General features: G+C 38.8%; 1 protein-coding gene across 1 annotated transcript in view; it reads left to right on the top strand.

The window, feature by feature from the left end:
* bbx (BBX high mobility group box domain containing) overlaps window positions 1-9,213 on the top strand; it is a 46,605-nt gene extending 37,392 nt beyond the window's left edge. The window contains exons 10-15 of the mRNA XM_085364297.1: window positions 58-190; window positions 2,990-3,141; window positions 3,817-3,906; window positions 4,254-4,448; window positions 7,001-7,190; window positions 7,882-9,213. Of these exons, the coding sequence (XP_085220423.1) occupies window positions 58-190; window positions 2,990-3,141; window positions 3,817-3,906; window positions 4,254-4,448; window positions 7,001-7,190; window positions 7,882-7,960 (839 nt within the window). The 3' untranslated portion in view covers window positions 7,961-9,213. The remainder of the gene's footprint in view (window positions 1-57; window positions 191-2,989; window positions 3,142-3,816; window positions 3,907-4,253; window positions 4,449-7,000; window positions 7,191-7,881) is intronic.
* The last annotated feature ends 9,391 nt before the right edge of the window (window positions 9,214-18,604 follow it).

Raw genomic sequence — 18,604 nt, 5'->3', positions numbered from 1 at the left:
ATGTGACTGATACATGTAAGGGGCAGAATTTAATTCGTGTTTTGCAAATATCTGCAGGTAAAAGAGGTATTTTCCGTACGTCTGATCATGACGCTAACTGGAGTGATGACAGCTGGACAGTTTCACAGATAGGACCTAATTGTCCCAAGAAGCTCAAGAAGTCCAAGTCCAAAGACGAGTCTTCTCAGGGGTGAGTTGGCTTTTCTTACAGTCATTCTGAGGAATAGGAGTAAGTAACTAATCCTTCATTTTTAATCCAAGTATCATTCTCACTCTTGTGGCCCGTAGTAACTTGAAAATATAATTATATATAGATATATTTGTAATATTGGTCCCAGAAAAAAAGAGAGGTCAATTGAATCAAAGTTTGAAATAAACTTTTTGGGGGGGCGGGGGGTGTAATAATTTTGCCTGTATTTATACATCATATTAGCACTATTCCACTTTTGTGTGTATGTGTTTAGATTTCCTTTGGTGAATAATTAAAAGGTTTTAGAATATATATGTAATACTGACAAAGCTGTAATAGAATTCCTGTCTGGAATGCTTTTAGAGCAGCGGTCCCCAACCTTTTTTGCGCCACGGACCGGTTTATGCCCGACAATATTTTCACGGACCGGCCTTTAAATAAATACAACAAAATAAAACTAGTACCGGTACCGAAAAAAAGAAGATTTATTCATAACACACGTGAAAAGACCCAGGAAAACCGAGTTAATGATAAAAACTATAACAAAATAACGCTGAAAACTGATAAAAACCCTGAAAACCATACATTTCACACCTGAGCCTCTACTCTCGCGGCCCGGTACCAAACGACTCACGGACTGGTACCAGTCCGAGGCCCGGGGGTTGGGGACCGCTGTTTTAGAGTGGTAATACATAAATGATATTTTTAGCTAATAGATTACCAGTGTTGGGTAAGTTACTTTAAAATAGTAACTTAGTTACATTACTAGTTACTTCTCTCAAGAGTAACTCAGTTACTTCAAGTTACTCGTTACTTTCAAAGTAACTAGTTACTAGGGAAAGTAACTTTGGTTTTACTCAGAATTCTCTTGTTAATGTGTTGCTTCCATAACTTTGCCAGTCTTCTAGCTTGCTTACTTGCCACAAGTGCACTGTGCCACCTACCAATAGAAAGGAAAAGATAATGTGCATATTTCCACGAGAGAAATCCCACGCCTGGACCGTCATTGACTACTGCCATGATTCTAGCCTACGTCACAGTGTCATGTGCGCCTTTTACATCCAACACAAAAACTGCAGTCGTGGTGCTTTCGTTTGTACTCAGAACTCAGAAATTCTGCCTTCTGAATAGGAAGATGTAGGCAACACCAGACTGCAGATGAGCTGCATACAGGGCTGGACTGGGACAGAAAATTGGCCCGGGCATTTTGACTAGAGACCGGCCCATCATTATAGGAAACATCATAAAGCCTTTGAATGAAAATAAACACTGTTGTGACAGTGATGTACACTGTTTTGATGGTATATATGCATCAATCTATCAATCGTTTGTTGTAAGATTCAGATAATTATTTTTTAAAAGCTAGACATTTTAAATGAGAATAAGAAAGAAAAGTATTTCTTTGTGCCCCCCTCTCCCTGTTAATGCCCTACATGCCCCCCTGGCAACACTTTGCTAGATCCGCCCCTGCACAGTTACCAGCTGTCAGCTACATAAAAAAGGATCCTGGGGTTATTTGTCTCTCAGAAACAGTTCATAACTTCCTTTCAACTCATTCATGTCACCTAAAAGGTAAACCTGTTTCTCCATCACCTGTTCAGCTCTGATGATTCAGTAAGGACATCTCCTGGTTTCATCTTCATGTTTCCCTCTCACCAGATAACCAAACCATATCATGACCAGCAGCTTTTTTGCAGCTGTGGCTCCAGCAACCATCAGCTGATACTAGAAATTAATATTAAATAAATTCTAACAACAGCTGATCAAACGTGCTGCTGTTGTTTACCGCGACATCCGCTGGTTTCCTCTTTCTGGCGCAAAGTGAGCGATAAACAAACAAGAGAGCCGATCAGCTGATCATTGATCAGTTTTCATGATTGAAGTAGAAACGGGAGAGGGAGGGGGAGAGGGAGAGGATGAGAGAAGAAGAGGCAGCTGTGCAGCAAAGACACAGAATAACTCCAGCTTTGTGCCTTTTTCATTGTAGCTGAATTACGGGACAAACTGTTCCTTTTCACCTCAATAAGAAACGCGTAATATTTTCTCTGAATACCAGACGGGACGGTTGGCAACTCTAATAACTTATGAACAAAATAAAGTTCAACATCATTAACTTCATAGCACCCACCCAGCTGTATAGAAACTCCGTCATGCTAGCTAGCACGCAGTACGGAAAAAGTCAGAATAACGAAAATAAACTCCACCTAAACTTGGTTCATATCTGACCCAGAGAGACTGCAGGTCATAACTTCTTACCTGAAGTTCAGTTCACACTTGGACCGGCGGCTTCCTCGGGTCTCTTTTCCTTCTGCGTCCCTTTTCCTTCATCCATCTGCTGGCCTCCACCACTTGCTAATGTTACTGAATCTGTTGGAAGCTCCGCGATAGCCACCACACGAAGTAACGAGTAACGACCCTATCTAAATCCCAGTAACGACTAACGCGTTCCTGATTTTAGCATAATAACTAGTTACCGTGCTCGTTACCACAATAATAACGTAGTGACTGTAACGCGTTACTTAATAACGCGTTAGTCCCAACACTGTAGATTACACATATATAATAGTCAAGTATGTCGAGTATGCCATAATGAACCACTAAAATGGAAACCACACTCAACAGTTCATTGCACCTAAATTTTGTTGTGCAAGTAGTTGTAATGCCCATTCTTTCCCTGTGTCCAGTTTATTGTTCTGTGCTGGTGTTTGAAGAATTTACAAGATCACTGACATTTGGCTTTTTTTTTTTTTTAAAGCTTGTTAAGCTACCCTTTGTGAATCTCTGAAATTTACTTGTCAGCCTAGGTAAACTGGAGGAGGAGTTTGAGAAGAAGTTTAACAGCCTGCCACAGTATAGCCCGATGACCTTTGATAAAAAGGGCACTGCTGTTGCAAAAAAAAAGAAGTCCGACAGCACCACCATCCAAAGAGATGAGTCTAAGACCGGAAAAGGTAGGAACAAAGTTTGAGGTCCAGTCTACACTAGAATAAATAATGTGATATAACATATGAGTGACAAATTAAAGAAACACTCAAACCCTCGGCCCCTGAAGATTTGGAGGATTTTGTTTGGGGGGTTTGTGTTCCCTTTGACTGAAGATTGAATGGTTACTGGATGTGGTCTCTTGAGGATCACGATATCCCAGTGTATAGGACACAACAGTTCACAACATTTCATTGGGTGATTAGATGAGGATTATTTGAATGACATTCTATGGCCTTCACAGTCATTGGACCGTACCCTAACTGAAGATTTCGCCCAGTTGTTAGACAGCAATTTCCACTGCCGGCATCAAAACATCTAACTATAAATATATTTTCGATCAATGTTTTAGACACCTATGGACATTAAGGCACTAAAGCTTGATGTTGAGTTTTTTTTATTAATTTGTCACCCATTTCTACACCCTCACTTATCATCCATAATCCACTCTATACCTGTTTATACAGTCCTATTCAGGTACTAAGGACCAGTTCTCATTATGTATAAAAAAATAGAAACAAACCAAAGAAACCTTTGGACTCCATAACATTGAATTTCCATGATCTTCCTTTCTTTACCTATCTGTTTTTTTGTTGTTTGTTTGTTTTTTTTGTTTGTTTGTTTGTTTGTTTTTGCTATATCAGGGCCATCTCAGAAAAAGACTACATTCCACAAGATTGTTAGGACGAGATTGCACAAACAAAAAAAGGAGAAACCAGGTGCAGTGGAAAAAGGTGAAATAGATTGTTGATTTTTGCGCTTTATATAGCAGGTCCATGAACCATTTTCAAATTAAAACTGAAACACAGGGGATGAAAATGTTCAAAAGTTACCTGTTTTTGTGATTTCTAAGTTATTAAACAAAACTGTAACTATAGGACACAGGGGATATCTATGAAATACTCTGCAGAGAATTATTTGTAAACAGTATGCTTTTGTTTGGTCACAATGAATGATAAAATTGTAATCGTTAAGTCATTGTTAAGAGGACTCAAATGTCTGTGCCGGTGATTTTCAGGTTTTTTTTATGTCTGTGCAATGGTCAAATGACTGAAACCATTGTGGTGATTGTGCTCCACAGCAGTGGGACAGACTGATTCCACACTGGATATAGGTTCGGAAGTCAAATTATGTGCTCCCGTTCCCATAATGTGCCCAGATGTCCAGGGCACTGCTACCATGGAGATACTAGTTGGTAGCCAGAAACGAAAGGCAAGGAAGACTAAGATTACACACTTGGTGCGCACGGCACATGGCAGTGTGTCTCCAAGTGAGGGTGAGTAACGTCAATATCCATTTTGTTTTTGCAGTTTAGCTCAATGTATCAATATACATGAAAAAAATGTCATTTTGGAAGTGGCAGGTCCAACTTGATAGTCCAGAATTTGTCTTATGCTGATATTATATTTTAATTTATTTAATTAGTAAGATACTCAGTCCACCCAGGCTGATATATTAAGGAAACTGGAACTAAAAGCTTATTAGCTTGTAGCAGCCTGTACCTACATTGTCTGATAATTCTTGTATACAGTATCTTGGCACTAAACTGTAAATTGAAAATGGCAGCAATGTATTTCTCAAAATCTCCGCAACTCTGAAAGTGTCCGTGTGGTCAACAACTGACACACATCATGCCGCTATCGTGTGACCCAATCAGAGATAGTCAGGGGCGGGACCTCTAAAATTGGCCATGGTCCTGTAGTTGTCCCGTAGTCCTTTGTGTGTACATTTGAAAGTGCAGGTGGAAGAGGGAGGTGAGTAGCTTGAATAAAGCGATATCAATTCATTAAATCCTGAATCAACTTTTAAATATAAATATATTTTGCCAGAAACGCCAGAATCTCAGATTAAAGCTCTCAAAACTATTTCAACAACCACCAAACAGCAAATGAGAGCAGGTACACGGATTCTGCACAAAGACGTAAACACAGAGCACCGACCCGACGCATCAGAATCAGCTTTCTCTTTCTTGGCTTTCTCACCCGACGGCACCTACACGGACACGTCTCTCTCCAACCAAAATTCACTGAACCAGCAGCAAAATAAGATCTAAACTACGCTTCACATTTGATAAATATTGTCATTACTTTCCTCTTACTTTTGCTGTTTTGCTTCCACCACGATAAAATCACACTTCGTGCACAGCTCTCTCTCTCTCTCTGTACTTCAAGAACAGTTTTCCCATCTCAAATCTTTGTTTTTTGGCGTTATTTATTCGCTTATTACCCACCAGTCTACCGTTGTTTACAGCACTAATGGCTGCTGTCTTTTTTTTTTTTTTGGACTTGAATGTCCTCAGACAAGAAAGCCTAATTTCTGCTGTTCAATACTGTAGAAATTTATACTTTTTAAAATTATGCAGAATATTTTTAAGGTTATATGCTATAAAAAGCCAGGCCAGGAAAATCTCCTTCATGTTTTTCCGTGTTTTATTCTCAGTTACTTTGACACAAAGGCATCTGCTGTGATGTTCACACCTCTGATAAAGTCTCACATGTATCAGTACTGATAAATGATCAGAATTATAAACAGCCTTTTTGTGTTGTTCTTGTTAGTAAATGGTAAATCGACCAATTCTTTTTTTCCAAAGGTTGATTCTGTTCATCTGGATGTAGCGTTTTCAGATTCTGAAGATTTACTTAACTGGCTGATTGAGAATGCATTAAGATATAGCGCTTTTCTACTCAGTCTGAGCACTCAACTTGTGCAGTCACCCAAACTCTTTTTCTAAGCTGTTTCTACATGCTTCCTGTGTAACAATCACACAGTCTTTTTGTGGCAGAGCTGAAATGCAGTGGAAATAGAATATTTAGTCATATGTTTAGTTTTATGGTAAAGAGGGACCACTGCATTTATGCAAACTGGCATAATAAAAACTGAATCCACAGACTTTGTGAAAACTAATAATTTTATTCTTAAATTTACCACTTTATTAGATAAACCTGCTTAACTTCTTGTTAATGCAAATATTTCAACAGCCAATCAAATGGCAGCAGTTTAAGCATGCAGAGATGGTTGAAGTTCAAACCTAACATCAGAATGAGGAAGAAAGCTAGTCTGAGTAATACTCAACTATTTCAGAAACAGATCTACTGGGATTTTCCTGCACAACAGTTTCCAGATTTTCAATAAAATCCAGTTTGTCTAGGCAAAAATGCCTTGTTTGTGCCAGAGGTCAGAGGGGAATGGCAGGTGAGTGTCTAAAATGTATCCAGGAGTTTGTATCTCACGTATGGTATCGGCCACAATTTCATTGTACATGTACAAAAGGAATAAAGGGCTATTTTATTCTGTTCTACTCTGCTTAAAGCATTCTTCAGATAAAAGAATTAGCGAAAATATTCACGCACTCGTACTCTGACGGATGCATCAGGGGGAACTCGAGGTTCTCGCCCAAGGATACTCTTACACACAAACATAAGGAGCTGGGATTCAATCTACCGAAATTCCAGTCGGTAGATGACCCTTTCTGCCACCTGAGTCACAGCATCCCCAAACATAAGTGTTTGAATATAGCTCCTTCCTTCTTAGTACACCCTTTGCTGTGATGTGTGATGCTACATGTGCTGTAGATAGTGAAAGAACTGAGTGAGAGCACATTTGACCAAATTCATTTCTACGTACCACATAAATCAGCTAATATTTACTTATATGATCCAACCATTTCTACTTTTTGGTGGCACGATACACTCTGGCATCTCATGTCATGACGGTTTTTGGTAAAATTATTTTGAAACTTAATATGTGAGCAGAAACTATTAATGACATGTTCTGAAAAATATTCAGTTATGTTCCTGAGAATTGTACATATGTGCTTTGTTACTACAGAAGACAAAACAAGGGACCTGAACCAGGACCAGGATAAGAAGCCATTACCACAACAGAATTTATGCAATGAAATGGGGTGCTATAGTCACAGAGGAGAGGAGGCAGAAAGAAGCACCATATCACAAGAGCTGCCTGCCTTGTTCAGCTTGGCTGCCCTCGCTGAGGTTGCAGCCATGGAAAATATTCACAGGTAGAGACCGGTTACCGTATGCATGGACTTGGCTTGTGATTGTTATTCTTTTGCTAACACTTAAGGATTGTAATATACCAGAGATTAGTTAGGTTTTATTTATTGGGTCATTTTAATTAAGGTAGGCAAATTTTTTTTTTGGGGGGGGGAGTATTCCTCACTCAAATGTTATAAATTTGACCATTTAAAAAAATAGAGTGCACTGCTAGCACCCTTACATGCTGCTGTCTAGAATTTAGATATCTCATATGAACCATTCAGTTCAGTTCAGCTTTATTTATACGACGCATCCATATGACTCATTGCAACCCAGTATTTTTATTTTCATTTCTACTCTCTGATTCAGCTTTATATCAAATGACTCTTTATTTGTGTTATTCAGCACTGCAATAACAAAGCTTGGAGAGTTATAGCATTTTTAATACTCTTTCTTTTTATTGTATATTGTGTTATTTTGGTTTTATGACTGATTTGTCTTCTGTCAAGAATGAAGACATGAAAAAAGGAAAGAAAAAAATGCTATTCATATGTCATATAGTCTTTTAGACTATGGTGGAAACGCAGAGAACTTGAAAGAATTTCCAAGAACTTTGCATTAAAAGACAATGGGCCTAGTGCTTGAAAGCAAAATCTTTAAACTAGTTTAAAAAATGAAGCATACTCTTCAGTCTCTCTTACTGTCTTGTTTCAGAGGTCAGAGAGGCTTGGCTGAGAGTCAGAATAACGAACTTTCCCAGACTCCAGTTCTCATCTCCTGCGCTGATCAGTGAAACTCTTCTGCTGTTCTGAGAAGCCACAACACGAAGGTTTGCATTGGATCTCAACTTTCCTCTGTGGTAGCCCCACACTGAATGAAGACTTGATCGAGAAGCTTTGGACATATTCCACCTTCCGCTTTGTGGTAAATTTCCTCGAAGGAGAAGGAGACCTTCTCCTCCTCCTCCTCTTCTTCCTCCACCTCCTCGTTATCTCAGTGTTTCCCCTTAAACCTTCTTTTGGTTTGGGGGAAAGATGCCTTTCTTAAGTCCATACATCCCCATCCCCACTCCCAGATATGCTAATAGGGCCTTTGAAAGTATCAAGCTATCAACCAGTGCATGGCTTCTCTTATAGAGATGGATGTCATGGGTTTATTGTACATGTTTATCAAACAGAGGCCATTTTAAAGTTAAGGCATTTTAGATGGAAAGAAAAAAGAAACTGCATTTGTTTTAGAGACAAATCAGCTTTCTCTCATCTTTTATACCTCACACATACACCTGCTGAAGAGTTCCCTCCACCTCTGTTACAATACCTCTGCATTTAAATAGCTCTTAATCCCTTTTAGCTTCAACCCAAAATGGCTTAAACCAGGGTAACCAACCACGATTGGTAGACCATTACTAACTTAGTCTTACGGTGTACTCAAACACTGAAGAAATCTTGGTTGAGGTTTGGATATGTGTTAAAATTGTGATGCTTTACTACAAAAGTGTGGTAACCGCAAATAAATGTGTTATAGCCTGAATATGAAAAGTAGACCTGTGCATCACTTGCATGTAAACAAGGAGCCCTGTCTAATTTCTAGCAGTAGAATCACAGTGTGGCTGTGAGGCTTGTGGGGGAAAAAACACATTTTTGTGATGGGGAGATTGAGGAAAAGTGCTTAAACTATAGTCTTAACCCTCCCACCTACACCCTCTTTGCCACCAGAAAGCCCTCAAGCAGCTTCTTGCTCAGTGTCCCAAAGTCAGTGCAAACATTTCTGAAAAGTGAATGCAGTTTTTGTCAATACTTGATCTTATTGCAGTTTGCGTAGCAGTTAGAAAGGTTAATTTATGTGTACGTCTTACTTCATGAAAGAGGTGTTTTGCTTGTTTATACCATAAAAATAGACTAATCTTAAGTTTAAATTGCTCATGTAACGGGGTAATAAAATGCATCATCTCCACCAGAGGCAGTGTTCTTACTTAAGTCAGTAGTATCTTTAACACCCTCAGGACCTGGCTAAAACCAGCCACAATTTCAACATAGATGAGAGCAGTCTCAGTGGAATATATGTGTGTGTACATATATGTATGTATATATATATGTATGTGTGTATGTGTATATATATATATATATATATATATATATATATATATATATATATATATATATATATATATATATATATATATATATATATATATATATATATATATACGTATGTATATATATATATATATATACGTATGTATATATATATGTATACGTGTATATATATATATATACGTATATATATATATATATATATATATATATATATATATATTCATTCCACTGAGACTCCTGTCATGTATGTACCACGAGGAGCCTTCCTCTTTGGAGACCAATACTTAGATTCAGTCACATTTAATAACTTTTATAGCTTTTAGCTTTCTATTTGATCGTTCTTTTTTGGGTGTGTGTTTATGATATTCTTTCAACTAAGTCCCTTAAGAACTTCACTGTTTTTCCTGAGGTGAAGTTTACTGGATTAGGACTGTTGTTAAAAAAAAAAAATTAAGCTCACGGATGACAAATGTGTCTCTACTGTGATAAGCAGAGAGGCACCAAAAAATGCACTGTCTTCAAATAATGAGGTGTCTTTCAGTGCTTTCAGACACTTAATGACAGGAGACAGAAATATTGTAATATTGGATCTCAGAGAAGTCATTTTTTTAGAAATACATTATTTCAGAGTCATTCATATCTTATATAGGCCTTACAATGCAAATATTCCTGTACATGCAACAAGTCTTTAATTCATCTAAGAACTTGTTTTATTAAAAAAAAAAAAAGAGTCAAAGTTAAAGGAACCCCAAAATGCTTTATGATAATCCTAAGAATGGATGTATGTAGTTTTTTTCTGATATAAAAGAAAGTTACATTTCTGTCACTTGGTACAATGGTAAACTGTATAGTTCTTCCACTGGTGGAAATCAGTGTAGTTCTTTGTAAAGACAAAGAAGTTGTCTTCCCCCAGACCACACAGAGAAAAAAAAGAGACAGATACTAGCTTGTAGCAAGTGAGTATGTTGACATTTGCCAAAGAAGGGAAAGGTATATTCAGCCACAAATCCTGCTTTTTTTTTTGGGGGGGGGGGGTGCTCTAGATTGTTTCTTTTTGTTTGTTTTTTAGGTATTTAAATATTCAGGTAACATTATCAGCACAATTCATCCTGTGTGGGATACAGAGTTGGAATTAAGTGCAACAAAAAGGCACCACTAAATGCCTGTATATATTCAGTATTTGCACCTTATGACCCAAGGCAAAATGGTCATGGTCTTGGAAGCATATATAAATTTTACCCACTCTGTGGAAATTATGCATTTTAATGATATATGTATACAGTGTCATGGAAAAGTATTTGCCACCTTGCTAATTTCTTTGTTTCTTTGCCTGTTTGTGAAACACAGAGGTTTGAGAGCATTAAACAAAACGAATATTAGACAAAGATCCAAGTCCTTGGTGGCAAGAACTCATACACTGCACTCAGTCATCTCTGATAACTGGTGATTTTTTTCATAGTGCTGTGGAGGAATGTTGTTACATTCTTCTTTGCGGAATTGAAATCTGCCACATTGGAGTGTTTTAAGAATGAAAAACCTTTGACTAGGCCACACCAAACCCCTCACAGGTGGACTTTCTAGTGTGGTCTCTGGTAAGTCCAAATTCTCCTTCAGGATTTTCTAGTAGAGAGCAGAATTAATAGTTTAAACAATCATGCAAAGTCATCTGGGTCCCAGACCTCACACTACCATCATACTGTTTAACTGTTGGTATGATGTACTTTTTATGAAATGCTATTTTGGTTTTATGTTAAATTGTACGAAATGTATCATTTCCAAAGGAGTTCAACTTTTCCCTCGTCAGTCCATAGAGTATTTTTACCAAAATTCTTGGATCATCAAATTGGAGTTTTTTTGTTTATTTGTTTTTTGACAGCAGTGGCTTTGACCTTGGGTCTCTTCCATAGATATCCCTTATTGTTGAATCATGAACACTGCTTCATAACTGAGGCAAGTGAGCCTTGCTGTTCTTTACAAGTTGTTCAGTGTACTCTTGCAGTAATTTTGGTAGGCTGGCCACTCCAGAAAAAGAATCCCACTGTTCGCTGGAGTCTCAAAGCCATAGAAATCCTTTCCAGTCTGATAGATGTCATCTTTTTCTTTAAGTTATGGGATGATGTCCTTTCGTTTAGCCTACTTTTCTTTGTCAGACAGGTTCTGTTTAAGTAATGTCTTAATTCAGCAGGTCTGGCAGGAGTGTGGATAGTGAAAGTGAACTCGGGTTTCTAAAAATGTGGTTCATCACAATTTATTATGTAACATGTTGGGGCAAATACTTTTTCAAGGCACTATGTGTGTGTGTCAGTAACAAAACCACACATCTACAATACAGCCATAATTTTGTCATTTTCCCTCACTTTTTCTACCTAGAAAATGCTTCTATAATGTTGAATTCCTATATTAATGACCTAAATGATTATAATACCCTTTTGTGTTAGCACTGTCTTCTTGAATGTAATCATTTTGTACCTGTATTTTTCTAATTCAGTCTTGATTGTACTGTATTGTATGCTATGATGGTATACTGTTTCTAAGGTACATAGTTGTTACAACCAACAGTTCTCATGACAGAAAAGCTGCTGCACCTTATAGTCACTGGAAATGTGGGGCAGTTTTAAGTCCAAAGGACTGTCATGTCACCATCCATAAGACTGATAAAAGAAAGATTTGTGCATATTGAGTGGTTGGAAAATCTCTTTCCCCGGTTTGTTACTTTTTTCCTTTGCAGTAAAAGTAAAAGTCTGTTCAGAAGAGTTCAACTGGGACACTTCTGCAATCACAACAATGAAATGCTTGAGTCCCGGTTTATTTATTACTGCTCCTTTTTATAGTTTTAGTCAAATAAAAAAACAAACAAACAGTGAAATATAGAAATGAATATGCATCTGTTTATACATGCACATGTATAAGGTTATTTACCCTTTACTGGATGTAGATCATGACTTTTTTGTGATGAAGAGATTGTCGGATCTTCTAAGTATCTTTCCTCCAATAGGGTTGTATATCATGTGCTTACTCTAATTTATGTTACTGTAATCATTATGAAACGTCTGTTTTTGATTGTTAAAGCCCAGTTGTTACATGCAGCCTTGCCTTACTGGAACCCCTGCTTAGTGTGGGATCCCTTAGCCACCCGACCTTCCATACCCCACATCGTCCTAAACTATGTCATGACACTGTTTGCTGATGCAACTGTTATTCCTTTGACACTTTCTTCTGACGCAACTTTTGCTTCTTGAACACCTATTAAAATAACATCTACTACATCTGTGTGGAATAAGTGTTTTTATATACATTCTTCCATTGCCTCATTATATTTATAATGAACAGCTAGTGCCCTGTTTTGTGTGTGTGTGTGTGTGTGTGTGTGTGTGTGTGTGTGTGTGTGTGTGTGTGTGTGTGTGTGTGTGTATTAGGGGTGGGCTATGAGGTGCCGTAAGGGACATTATTACTGAAACGCTCTCACACACACTACTGAAATTTTAGCTCTCACACACACTACTGAAACACTCTCACACACACTACTGAAACGCTCTCACACACACTACTGAAATTTTAGCTCTCACACACACTACTGAAACGCTCTCACACACACTACTGAAACGCTCTCACACACACTACAAACACAAATAAATATACCAAAAAAATAGTTGATAACTGTACATGGACCACAGCACAACCACCATACTAACGTTGTTTAAAACAGATCTGACCTGTAAAGGTGTCCTGTGGAATCTGCCAATACGGCGAGAGCAGCAGGTTCTTTAAGTCATGCAAGTTGAGAGGAGGGGACTCCATTGATCAGACTTGGGATTTGGGAGGATTATCCATTTGAAAGAGGCCACTGCCACGAAGGGGTGTACATGGTCTGCAGTACTGTTCAGGTATGTGCTATGTCTAGAAATGACATCCACGTGAAGTCCAGGACCCAGGGTTTCTCAGAAGAATTTTGCCCAGAGTGTCACACTATCCTTGCCAACTTGCTTTCCTTCCCTCTTGCTGCCATGGATAGCTGTGGATCAGTCCCCATCTTCTCTGGTCTGCATGCCAAATATCCTTGGGCAAGATACTAATCCCATGCATGTCAATGTTAGATAAAAAGCACTTACATAGCAGAGCATAGAAAAAAGTGCTTGTGCGAATGGGTGAACGAACCAAGTTGTCTAAAGTGCTCAGAGTAGAAAGGCGCTATATGAGAACCAGTCCATTTACCATCTCGTCCACAGATAAATGCTGCACATGCATCTGTCTGTCCTCATCACGTAAAAGAAACCGTGATTCACCAGATCAGACTACCTTCTTCCAGCGCTCCAAGGTCAAGTTTTGATGCTCACATGCAAAGGGACTGTGACTGACCTGTGACTTTGCAATCCCATACAAAGCAAGCTGTGGTGCACTGTGTTTGGACTCTTATATGAAACTCTTTTCTGCTATTTCTGTTATATTAGCTCTTTTTTTTTTTTTTTTTAAATATTGTACCACATGGGCCAGCCTTTGTTCCCTGCGCCAATCAATGAGCATTGGGCGCCTATGTCCCTGTCACCGGTTTACTGGTAGCCCTTCCTTGGACCGCTTTTGGTTGGTACTCACCACTGCAAGATATTTTTTAAAACACAAGTGTAATTTGGTCTTGCATTCTTTTAGTTTCTTCTCCACATTCAATGGCTGATTTTGTTTTAGGTCCTTTGATATCAAATATTCTATTTGTAATTAAACAAGAATATGTCAAATATCTCTTTGTTGTGTATCATGGACAAAAAGAATTCACTTTTTTAGTAGGATTGGAATTCAATTTCCAATATTTTTGGAAGATTACATTGGCCTCCAGCAACACTGTGAGGAATGCTGGAGTTGTTTTTGATCAGGATATTTCCTTCAATGCACATATTACACAAATATGTAGGACTGCTTTCTTCCATTTCCACAATATCTCCAAAATTAGAAACATTCTGTCTCAAAGTAATGCTAAAAACTAGTTCATGGAACTGTTACTTCTGGGACTTCTGTAATTCATTATTATCAGTCAGATTATCAGATTATTATTTATCCTAAAACTCCCTGATCCAAAATGTTGCAGTAAGAATCCCTGGCATTGGCACTTGCATGCTCACTCAGCCCCATTTATCTCAAAGACCTTATAGTACCCTATCAACCCAATAGAGCACTTCACTCTTCAGATTACCGGCTTACTTGGTAAATAGACTGATTCTTATATAGCACTTTTCTACTATCCTAGAGTATGCCAACTGCTTGTGACTTTACTTGTGGCATTTAAAAGTAGAATGGGAAGCAAAGCTTTCAGGCCTCTCTTCTGTGGAGCCAGTTTCCAATTTGGATTCAGGAGACAGACACTATCTCTACTTTTAAGATTAGGCTTAGTGGCGCAAAGGTCAGCACTTTGTGAAATAGTCCATCTGTCACAAGCAACCTTGCCAAAGTCACTTAAACCACTTTTCTTCCTCATTCTGAGGTTCGATTAGAACTTAAACAGGTTTTTTCAACATTCCTAAATACACTAAGGTACTGTGACTTGATTGGTTGATTAGATATTTTTGGAGGATCTGCTAAACAGGTGTACCTAACGAAGCCCCAGTAACCCCCCTCTCACCTTTATCTGTACCATATATAACCAGTGTTGGGGAGTAACGGAATACATGTACCGCGGTTACGTATTTAAAATACAAAATATGAGTAACTGTATTCCGTTACAGTTACCGTTTAAAAAGGTGGTATTCAGAATACAGTTACTTTGTTGAAATAAATGGATTACACTGCGGTACTTTCCTGTTTAATATTGTCGCGGGTCAGGACTGTTTGGGTTTTGTTTGACAGCTACGTGCTGTTGTTCCAGGCGGCAGCGTTACGGTTGCCATGGTTACAGGGCGACGCTCTCTCTCTCTCTCTTTTGACTGTGTGTTTCCTGAGAGCCTTTTCGTTGTTGTTGTTGTTGTGCTAAGCTAACAGGCTGAATGCTACAAGCATAGCTCTAAAGAATGTAGCATCATGGGCAGTGTAGTCCGTGTTGCAGGGAGAATGGACTGCCATACACGTTATGGGTCTGTGAGCGCGAGGAGGGAGAAAAAGGGGAGTGGAAAGGTACGAGTTGTCGTCGAGGAAAAACGGGAGCTGGAAGCATGTAAATATAATAATAACCACTTCAGCCAAGAAGAGTGTCTGACGAGCCTAGTTGTAAGTAAGCTATTAAGACTCGACTGTACACCGTGTTCGTGTTTTCCTCCGAAAACAATAAGTTCCGTTGGAGCAGTCTTTCAACGCCTCTCTCTGTCTCTCTCAAGAAAAGTTGACCCACACAACAAAGTAAAGCTATTTTTCGGCTACGAGCCGACAGGGACCCCGCCGTATTAGTCAGAGGTCCCTTTACTACAGTTCGGAGTCGCGGACCTTCAGTAATAGTAATAAATCACACAGCAATAGTACATTCACGTTGTTGTAAAAAGCATGATAATATATTAAGTAATCCAAAGTATTCAGAATACGTTACTCAATGACAGTAACGTAACGGAATACGTTACAGAATACATTTTGGGGCATGTATTCTGTATTCTGTAATGGAATACATTTTAAAAGCAACCCTCCCAACACTGTATATAACTGTAAACTGTATAACCGCTGCCATAGCTGGACTGGCCATCGGGCATACCGGGCATCTGCCCGGTGGGCTGATGGTGATTTTTCGTTTTTAATGGGCCGACGGTTTTTTTTGTTTGTTTGTTTTTTTTGTAACGGTATAAACAATGAAAGGTGGTGGATTGGCCAAATGGTCATGATCGACTCTGGGCTGGACCAATTACAGCCGATGAGGTCGAACTTTAAAGTTCTGTATTTTGGTGTAAAGGAACGTCATTTGTCCCGAACTTCAGCAATTTTTTTTTATAAAAAAGACACAAAGCTGGAGTTATTCTGTGTCTTTACGCTGCATAGCTGCCTCTTCTTCTCTCATTCTCTCCCCCTCCATCTCCTGTTGCTACTTCAATCATGAAACTCATCAATGATCAGCTGATCGGCTTTGCTGTCCTAAGTCCGTCTCGTTTGTTTATCCCCCACTTTGCGCCAGAAAGACGAAACCAGCGGATGTCGCGCTAAACAACAGCAACACGTTTAAGCTTGATAAGCTGTTGTTATAATTTATTTGATATTACTTTCTAGTATCAGCTGATGTTTGCTGGAGCCACAGCCGTAAACTTTTCTTTCTTATTCTCATTTAAAATGTCTAGGTTTTAATAAATACAACCAAATCTTACAACCAAAGTGGTCATCTGATGTAAAATATATAAAAATTCATTATTGTATATAGTAAATATTAAGTCTAATATATGCCCTAATGAGCTATAGTACCATGTGTGCAGTCTGCAATTCTGTTGCAGAAAGATATTGAATCTATTTAATTACTGTAGAAAAATAACTGGTTTCTGTGCATTTGTTTTACCCTGGCAATACATTAAAGTCGATTACGTCGATTAAGCATCATGAGGCGGAGGGTGGGGGGGTGGTCCCCTATTTTTTTTACTGGGAGTTGGCAACCCTGCTAGTTAGGTATATGTAATTATTGATTAGGTTGTTTGATATTTCTGGTAAGTAAGTACCAGAATAGGGAGGATGGTGTAGGTTTAAGTTTATTAGATTGATACATATATACCAACAAGACAGTGTACATCACTGTCACAACAGCATTTGTTTTCATTCAAAGGCTTTATGGCTTTTCCTATAATACCTGGTGGGCCGTTCTCTAGTCAAAATGCCCAGGCTGATTTTTTTGTCCCAGTCAAGTCCTGACCGCTGCTATATGAACAAATACACACATTTTTCTCTGCAGGGCCCTATTTCAGGAAGCCGGTTTAGTGCAAACTTTGAGTAAGTATACCCTGAGTTAACGAAAACTCTGGGTTTTCGGTTTCACAAAGCGAGTTTAGATTAATTCTGAGTGAGTTACTATGACGACACACTCCGTGAAGCTAACCTGCCCCCTAGCAGGTTTACTTCAACTAACCCTGACGTTCTCTGCCTCTTTGTGGGAAACCTGACTGTAGGAAGTGTCAGACATGGCGTGCCCCTTCCTTGAAGAGCCAGTAGATGTTGAAGCCCAAATTCTCCGCAGAGCTCTCCGCCGGGAGAGAGTGATTAGAGCGCGTTTGGACATTTTATCATTTCCTGATGATTTCCTGTGTGAACGTTACCATTTTTCAGCACAATCTATAATTTATTTGAATAACATCCTCAGGCCTAATATTGCTCATGTGACACATCGCGGACATTCTCTCAGTTCTGTACATATTATTTGTATTGCACTTCGGTTTTTTGCAAACGGGAGCTTTCTGTATAATATTGGTGACGCTGAGCACGTTTCCAAGGCTACCGTCTGTCGGGCAGTCAGGAATGTTACAGTTGCACTGAAACGTCTCCTGTACTCGTTTGTGGTGTTCCCCGGTCATAGACCCACACGATTTATCAAAGAGGGATGCCACAAAATTGCAGGTATCAGGATGAACAAAACTTAATTCATGATGTGGTGATATTTGAACTACTACTTAAATTTTACATTTATTCTCACGGTTCCCAGGCGTGATTGGCTGTATAGATGGCACTCACATTCCAATCATTGCTCCTTCAGTAAATGAAGGAGACTATGTGAACAGGAAGTCTTTCCACAGCATTAATGTACAGGTACATAGTTCCCTGTAGCATTTCAAACTAACAAATTATTTCACTATAGTAATGGATGCTAATTTGTGTTCTCTGCACTGTGAAGATCATATGTGATGCTGCCAACATTATCACAAATGTGGAAGCCAACTGCTCAGCCTCTGTGAGTGGTGGTGGTGGAGGACCCCCACCTGTTTTTCGGGCCTCCGCTTTTTTTTCTGTTGGCTATAACGGGTCACATTTGAGCATACAGAGTAAGCAAATATGTACTTGTAATGTGCTCAGATAATTTCAATAAGTGCTTACAGAAAGAAAATTAATGTAGCCTCTAACTGCAATCGATTTACATCGGACAAACAGACCAAGCACTATGGCTCATAATACAATTACACCACCTGTTTGGACTATATTTTTATATTTCATTTTTACTTGCTGCCAGGAACGTTTGGGGCCTGTTGGGTTGCACCTGCGCTCACATCACGTCACAAAATAAAATGTATGAAATAAAAAATAAAAAATAATAAAATAACGTGTTAAATGGGTGGAAATCCCTAGATCAATGTTTAAATTAACACTCACGCATTGACTCTGTCGGCTATGTTTTGCCATGCATGCTCCCTTTCTTTTGCAGCTGAGCCTGTGTTACTTTTTTTCCGCGGAATTTGCATGTTATCAGCATA

Source organism: Diplotaxodon limnothrissa, linkage group LG10 (assembly GCF_057381915.1).
Source record: "Diplotaxodon limnothrissa isolate DT_005_m linkage group LG10, D_limnothrissa_male_GT1.1, whole genome shotgun sequence".
NCBI classification, from domain to species: Eukaryota; Metazoa; Chordata; class Actinopteri; order Cichliformes; family Cichlidae; genus Diplotaxodon; species Diplotaxodon limnothrissa.
The sequence above is the reverse complement of the archived record's forward strand: the minus strand, read 5'-3'. Positions and strand labels throughout refer to the sequence as shown.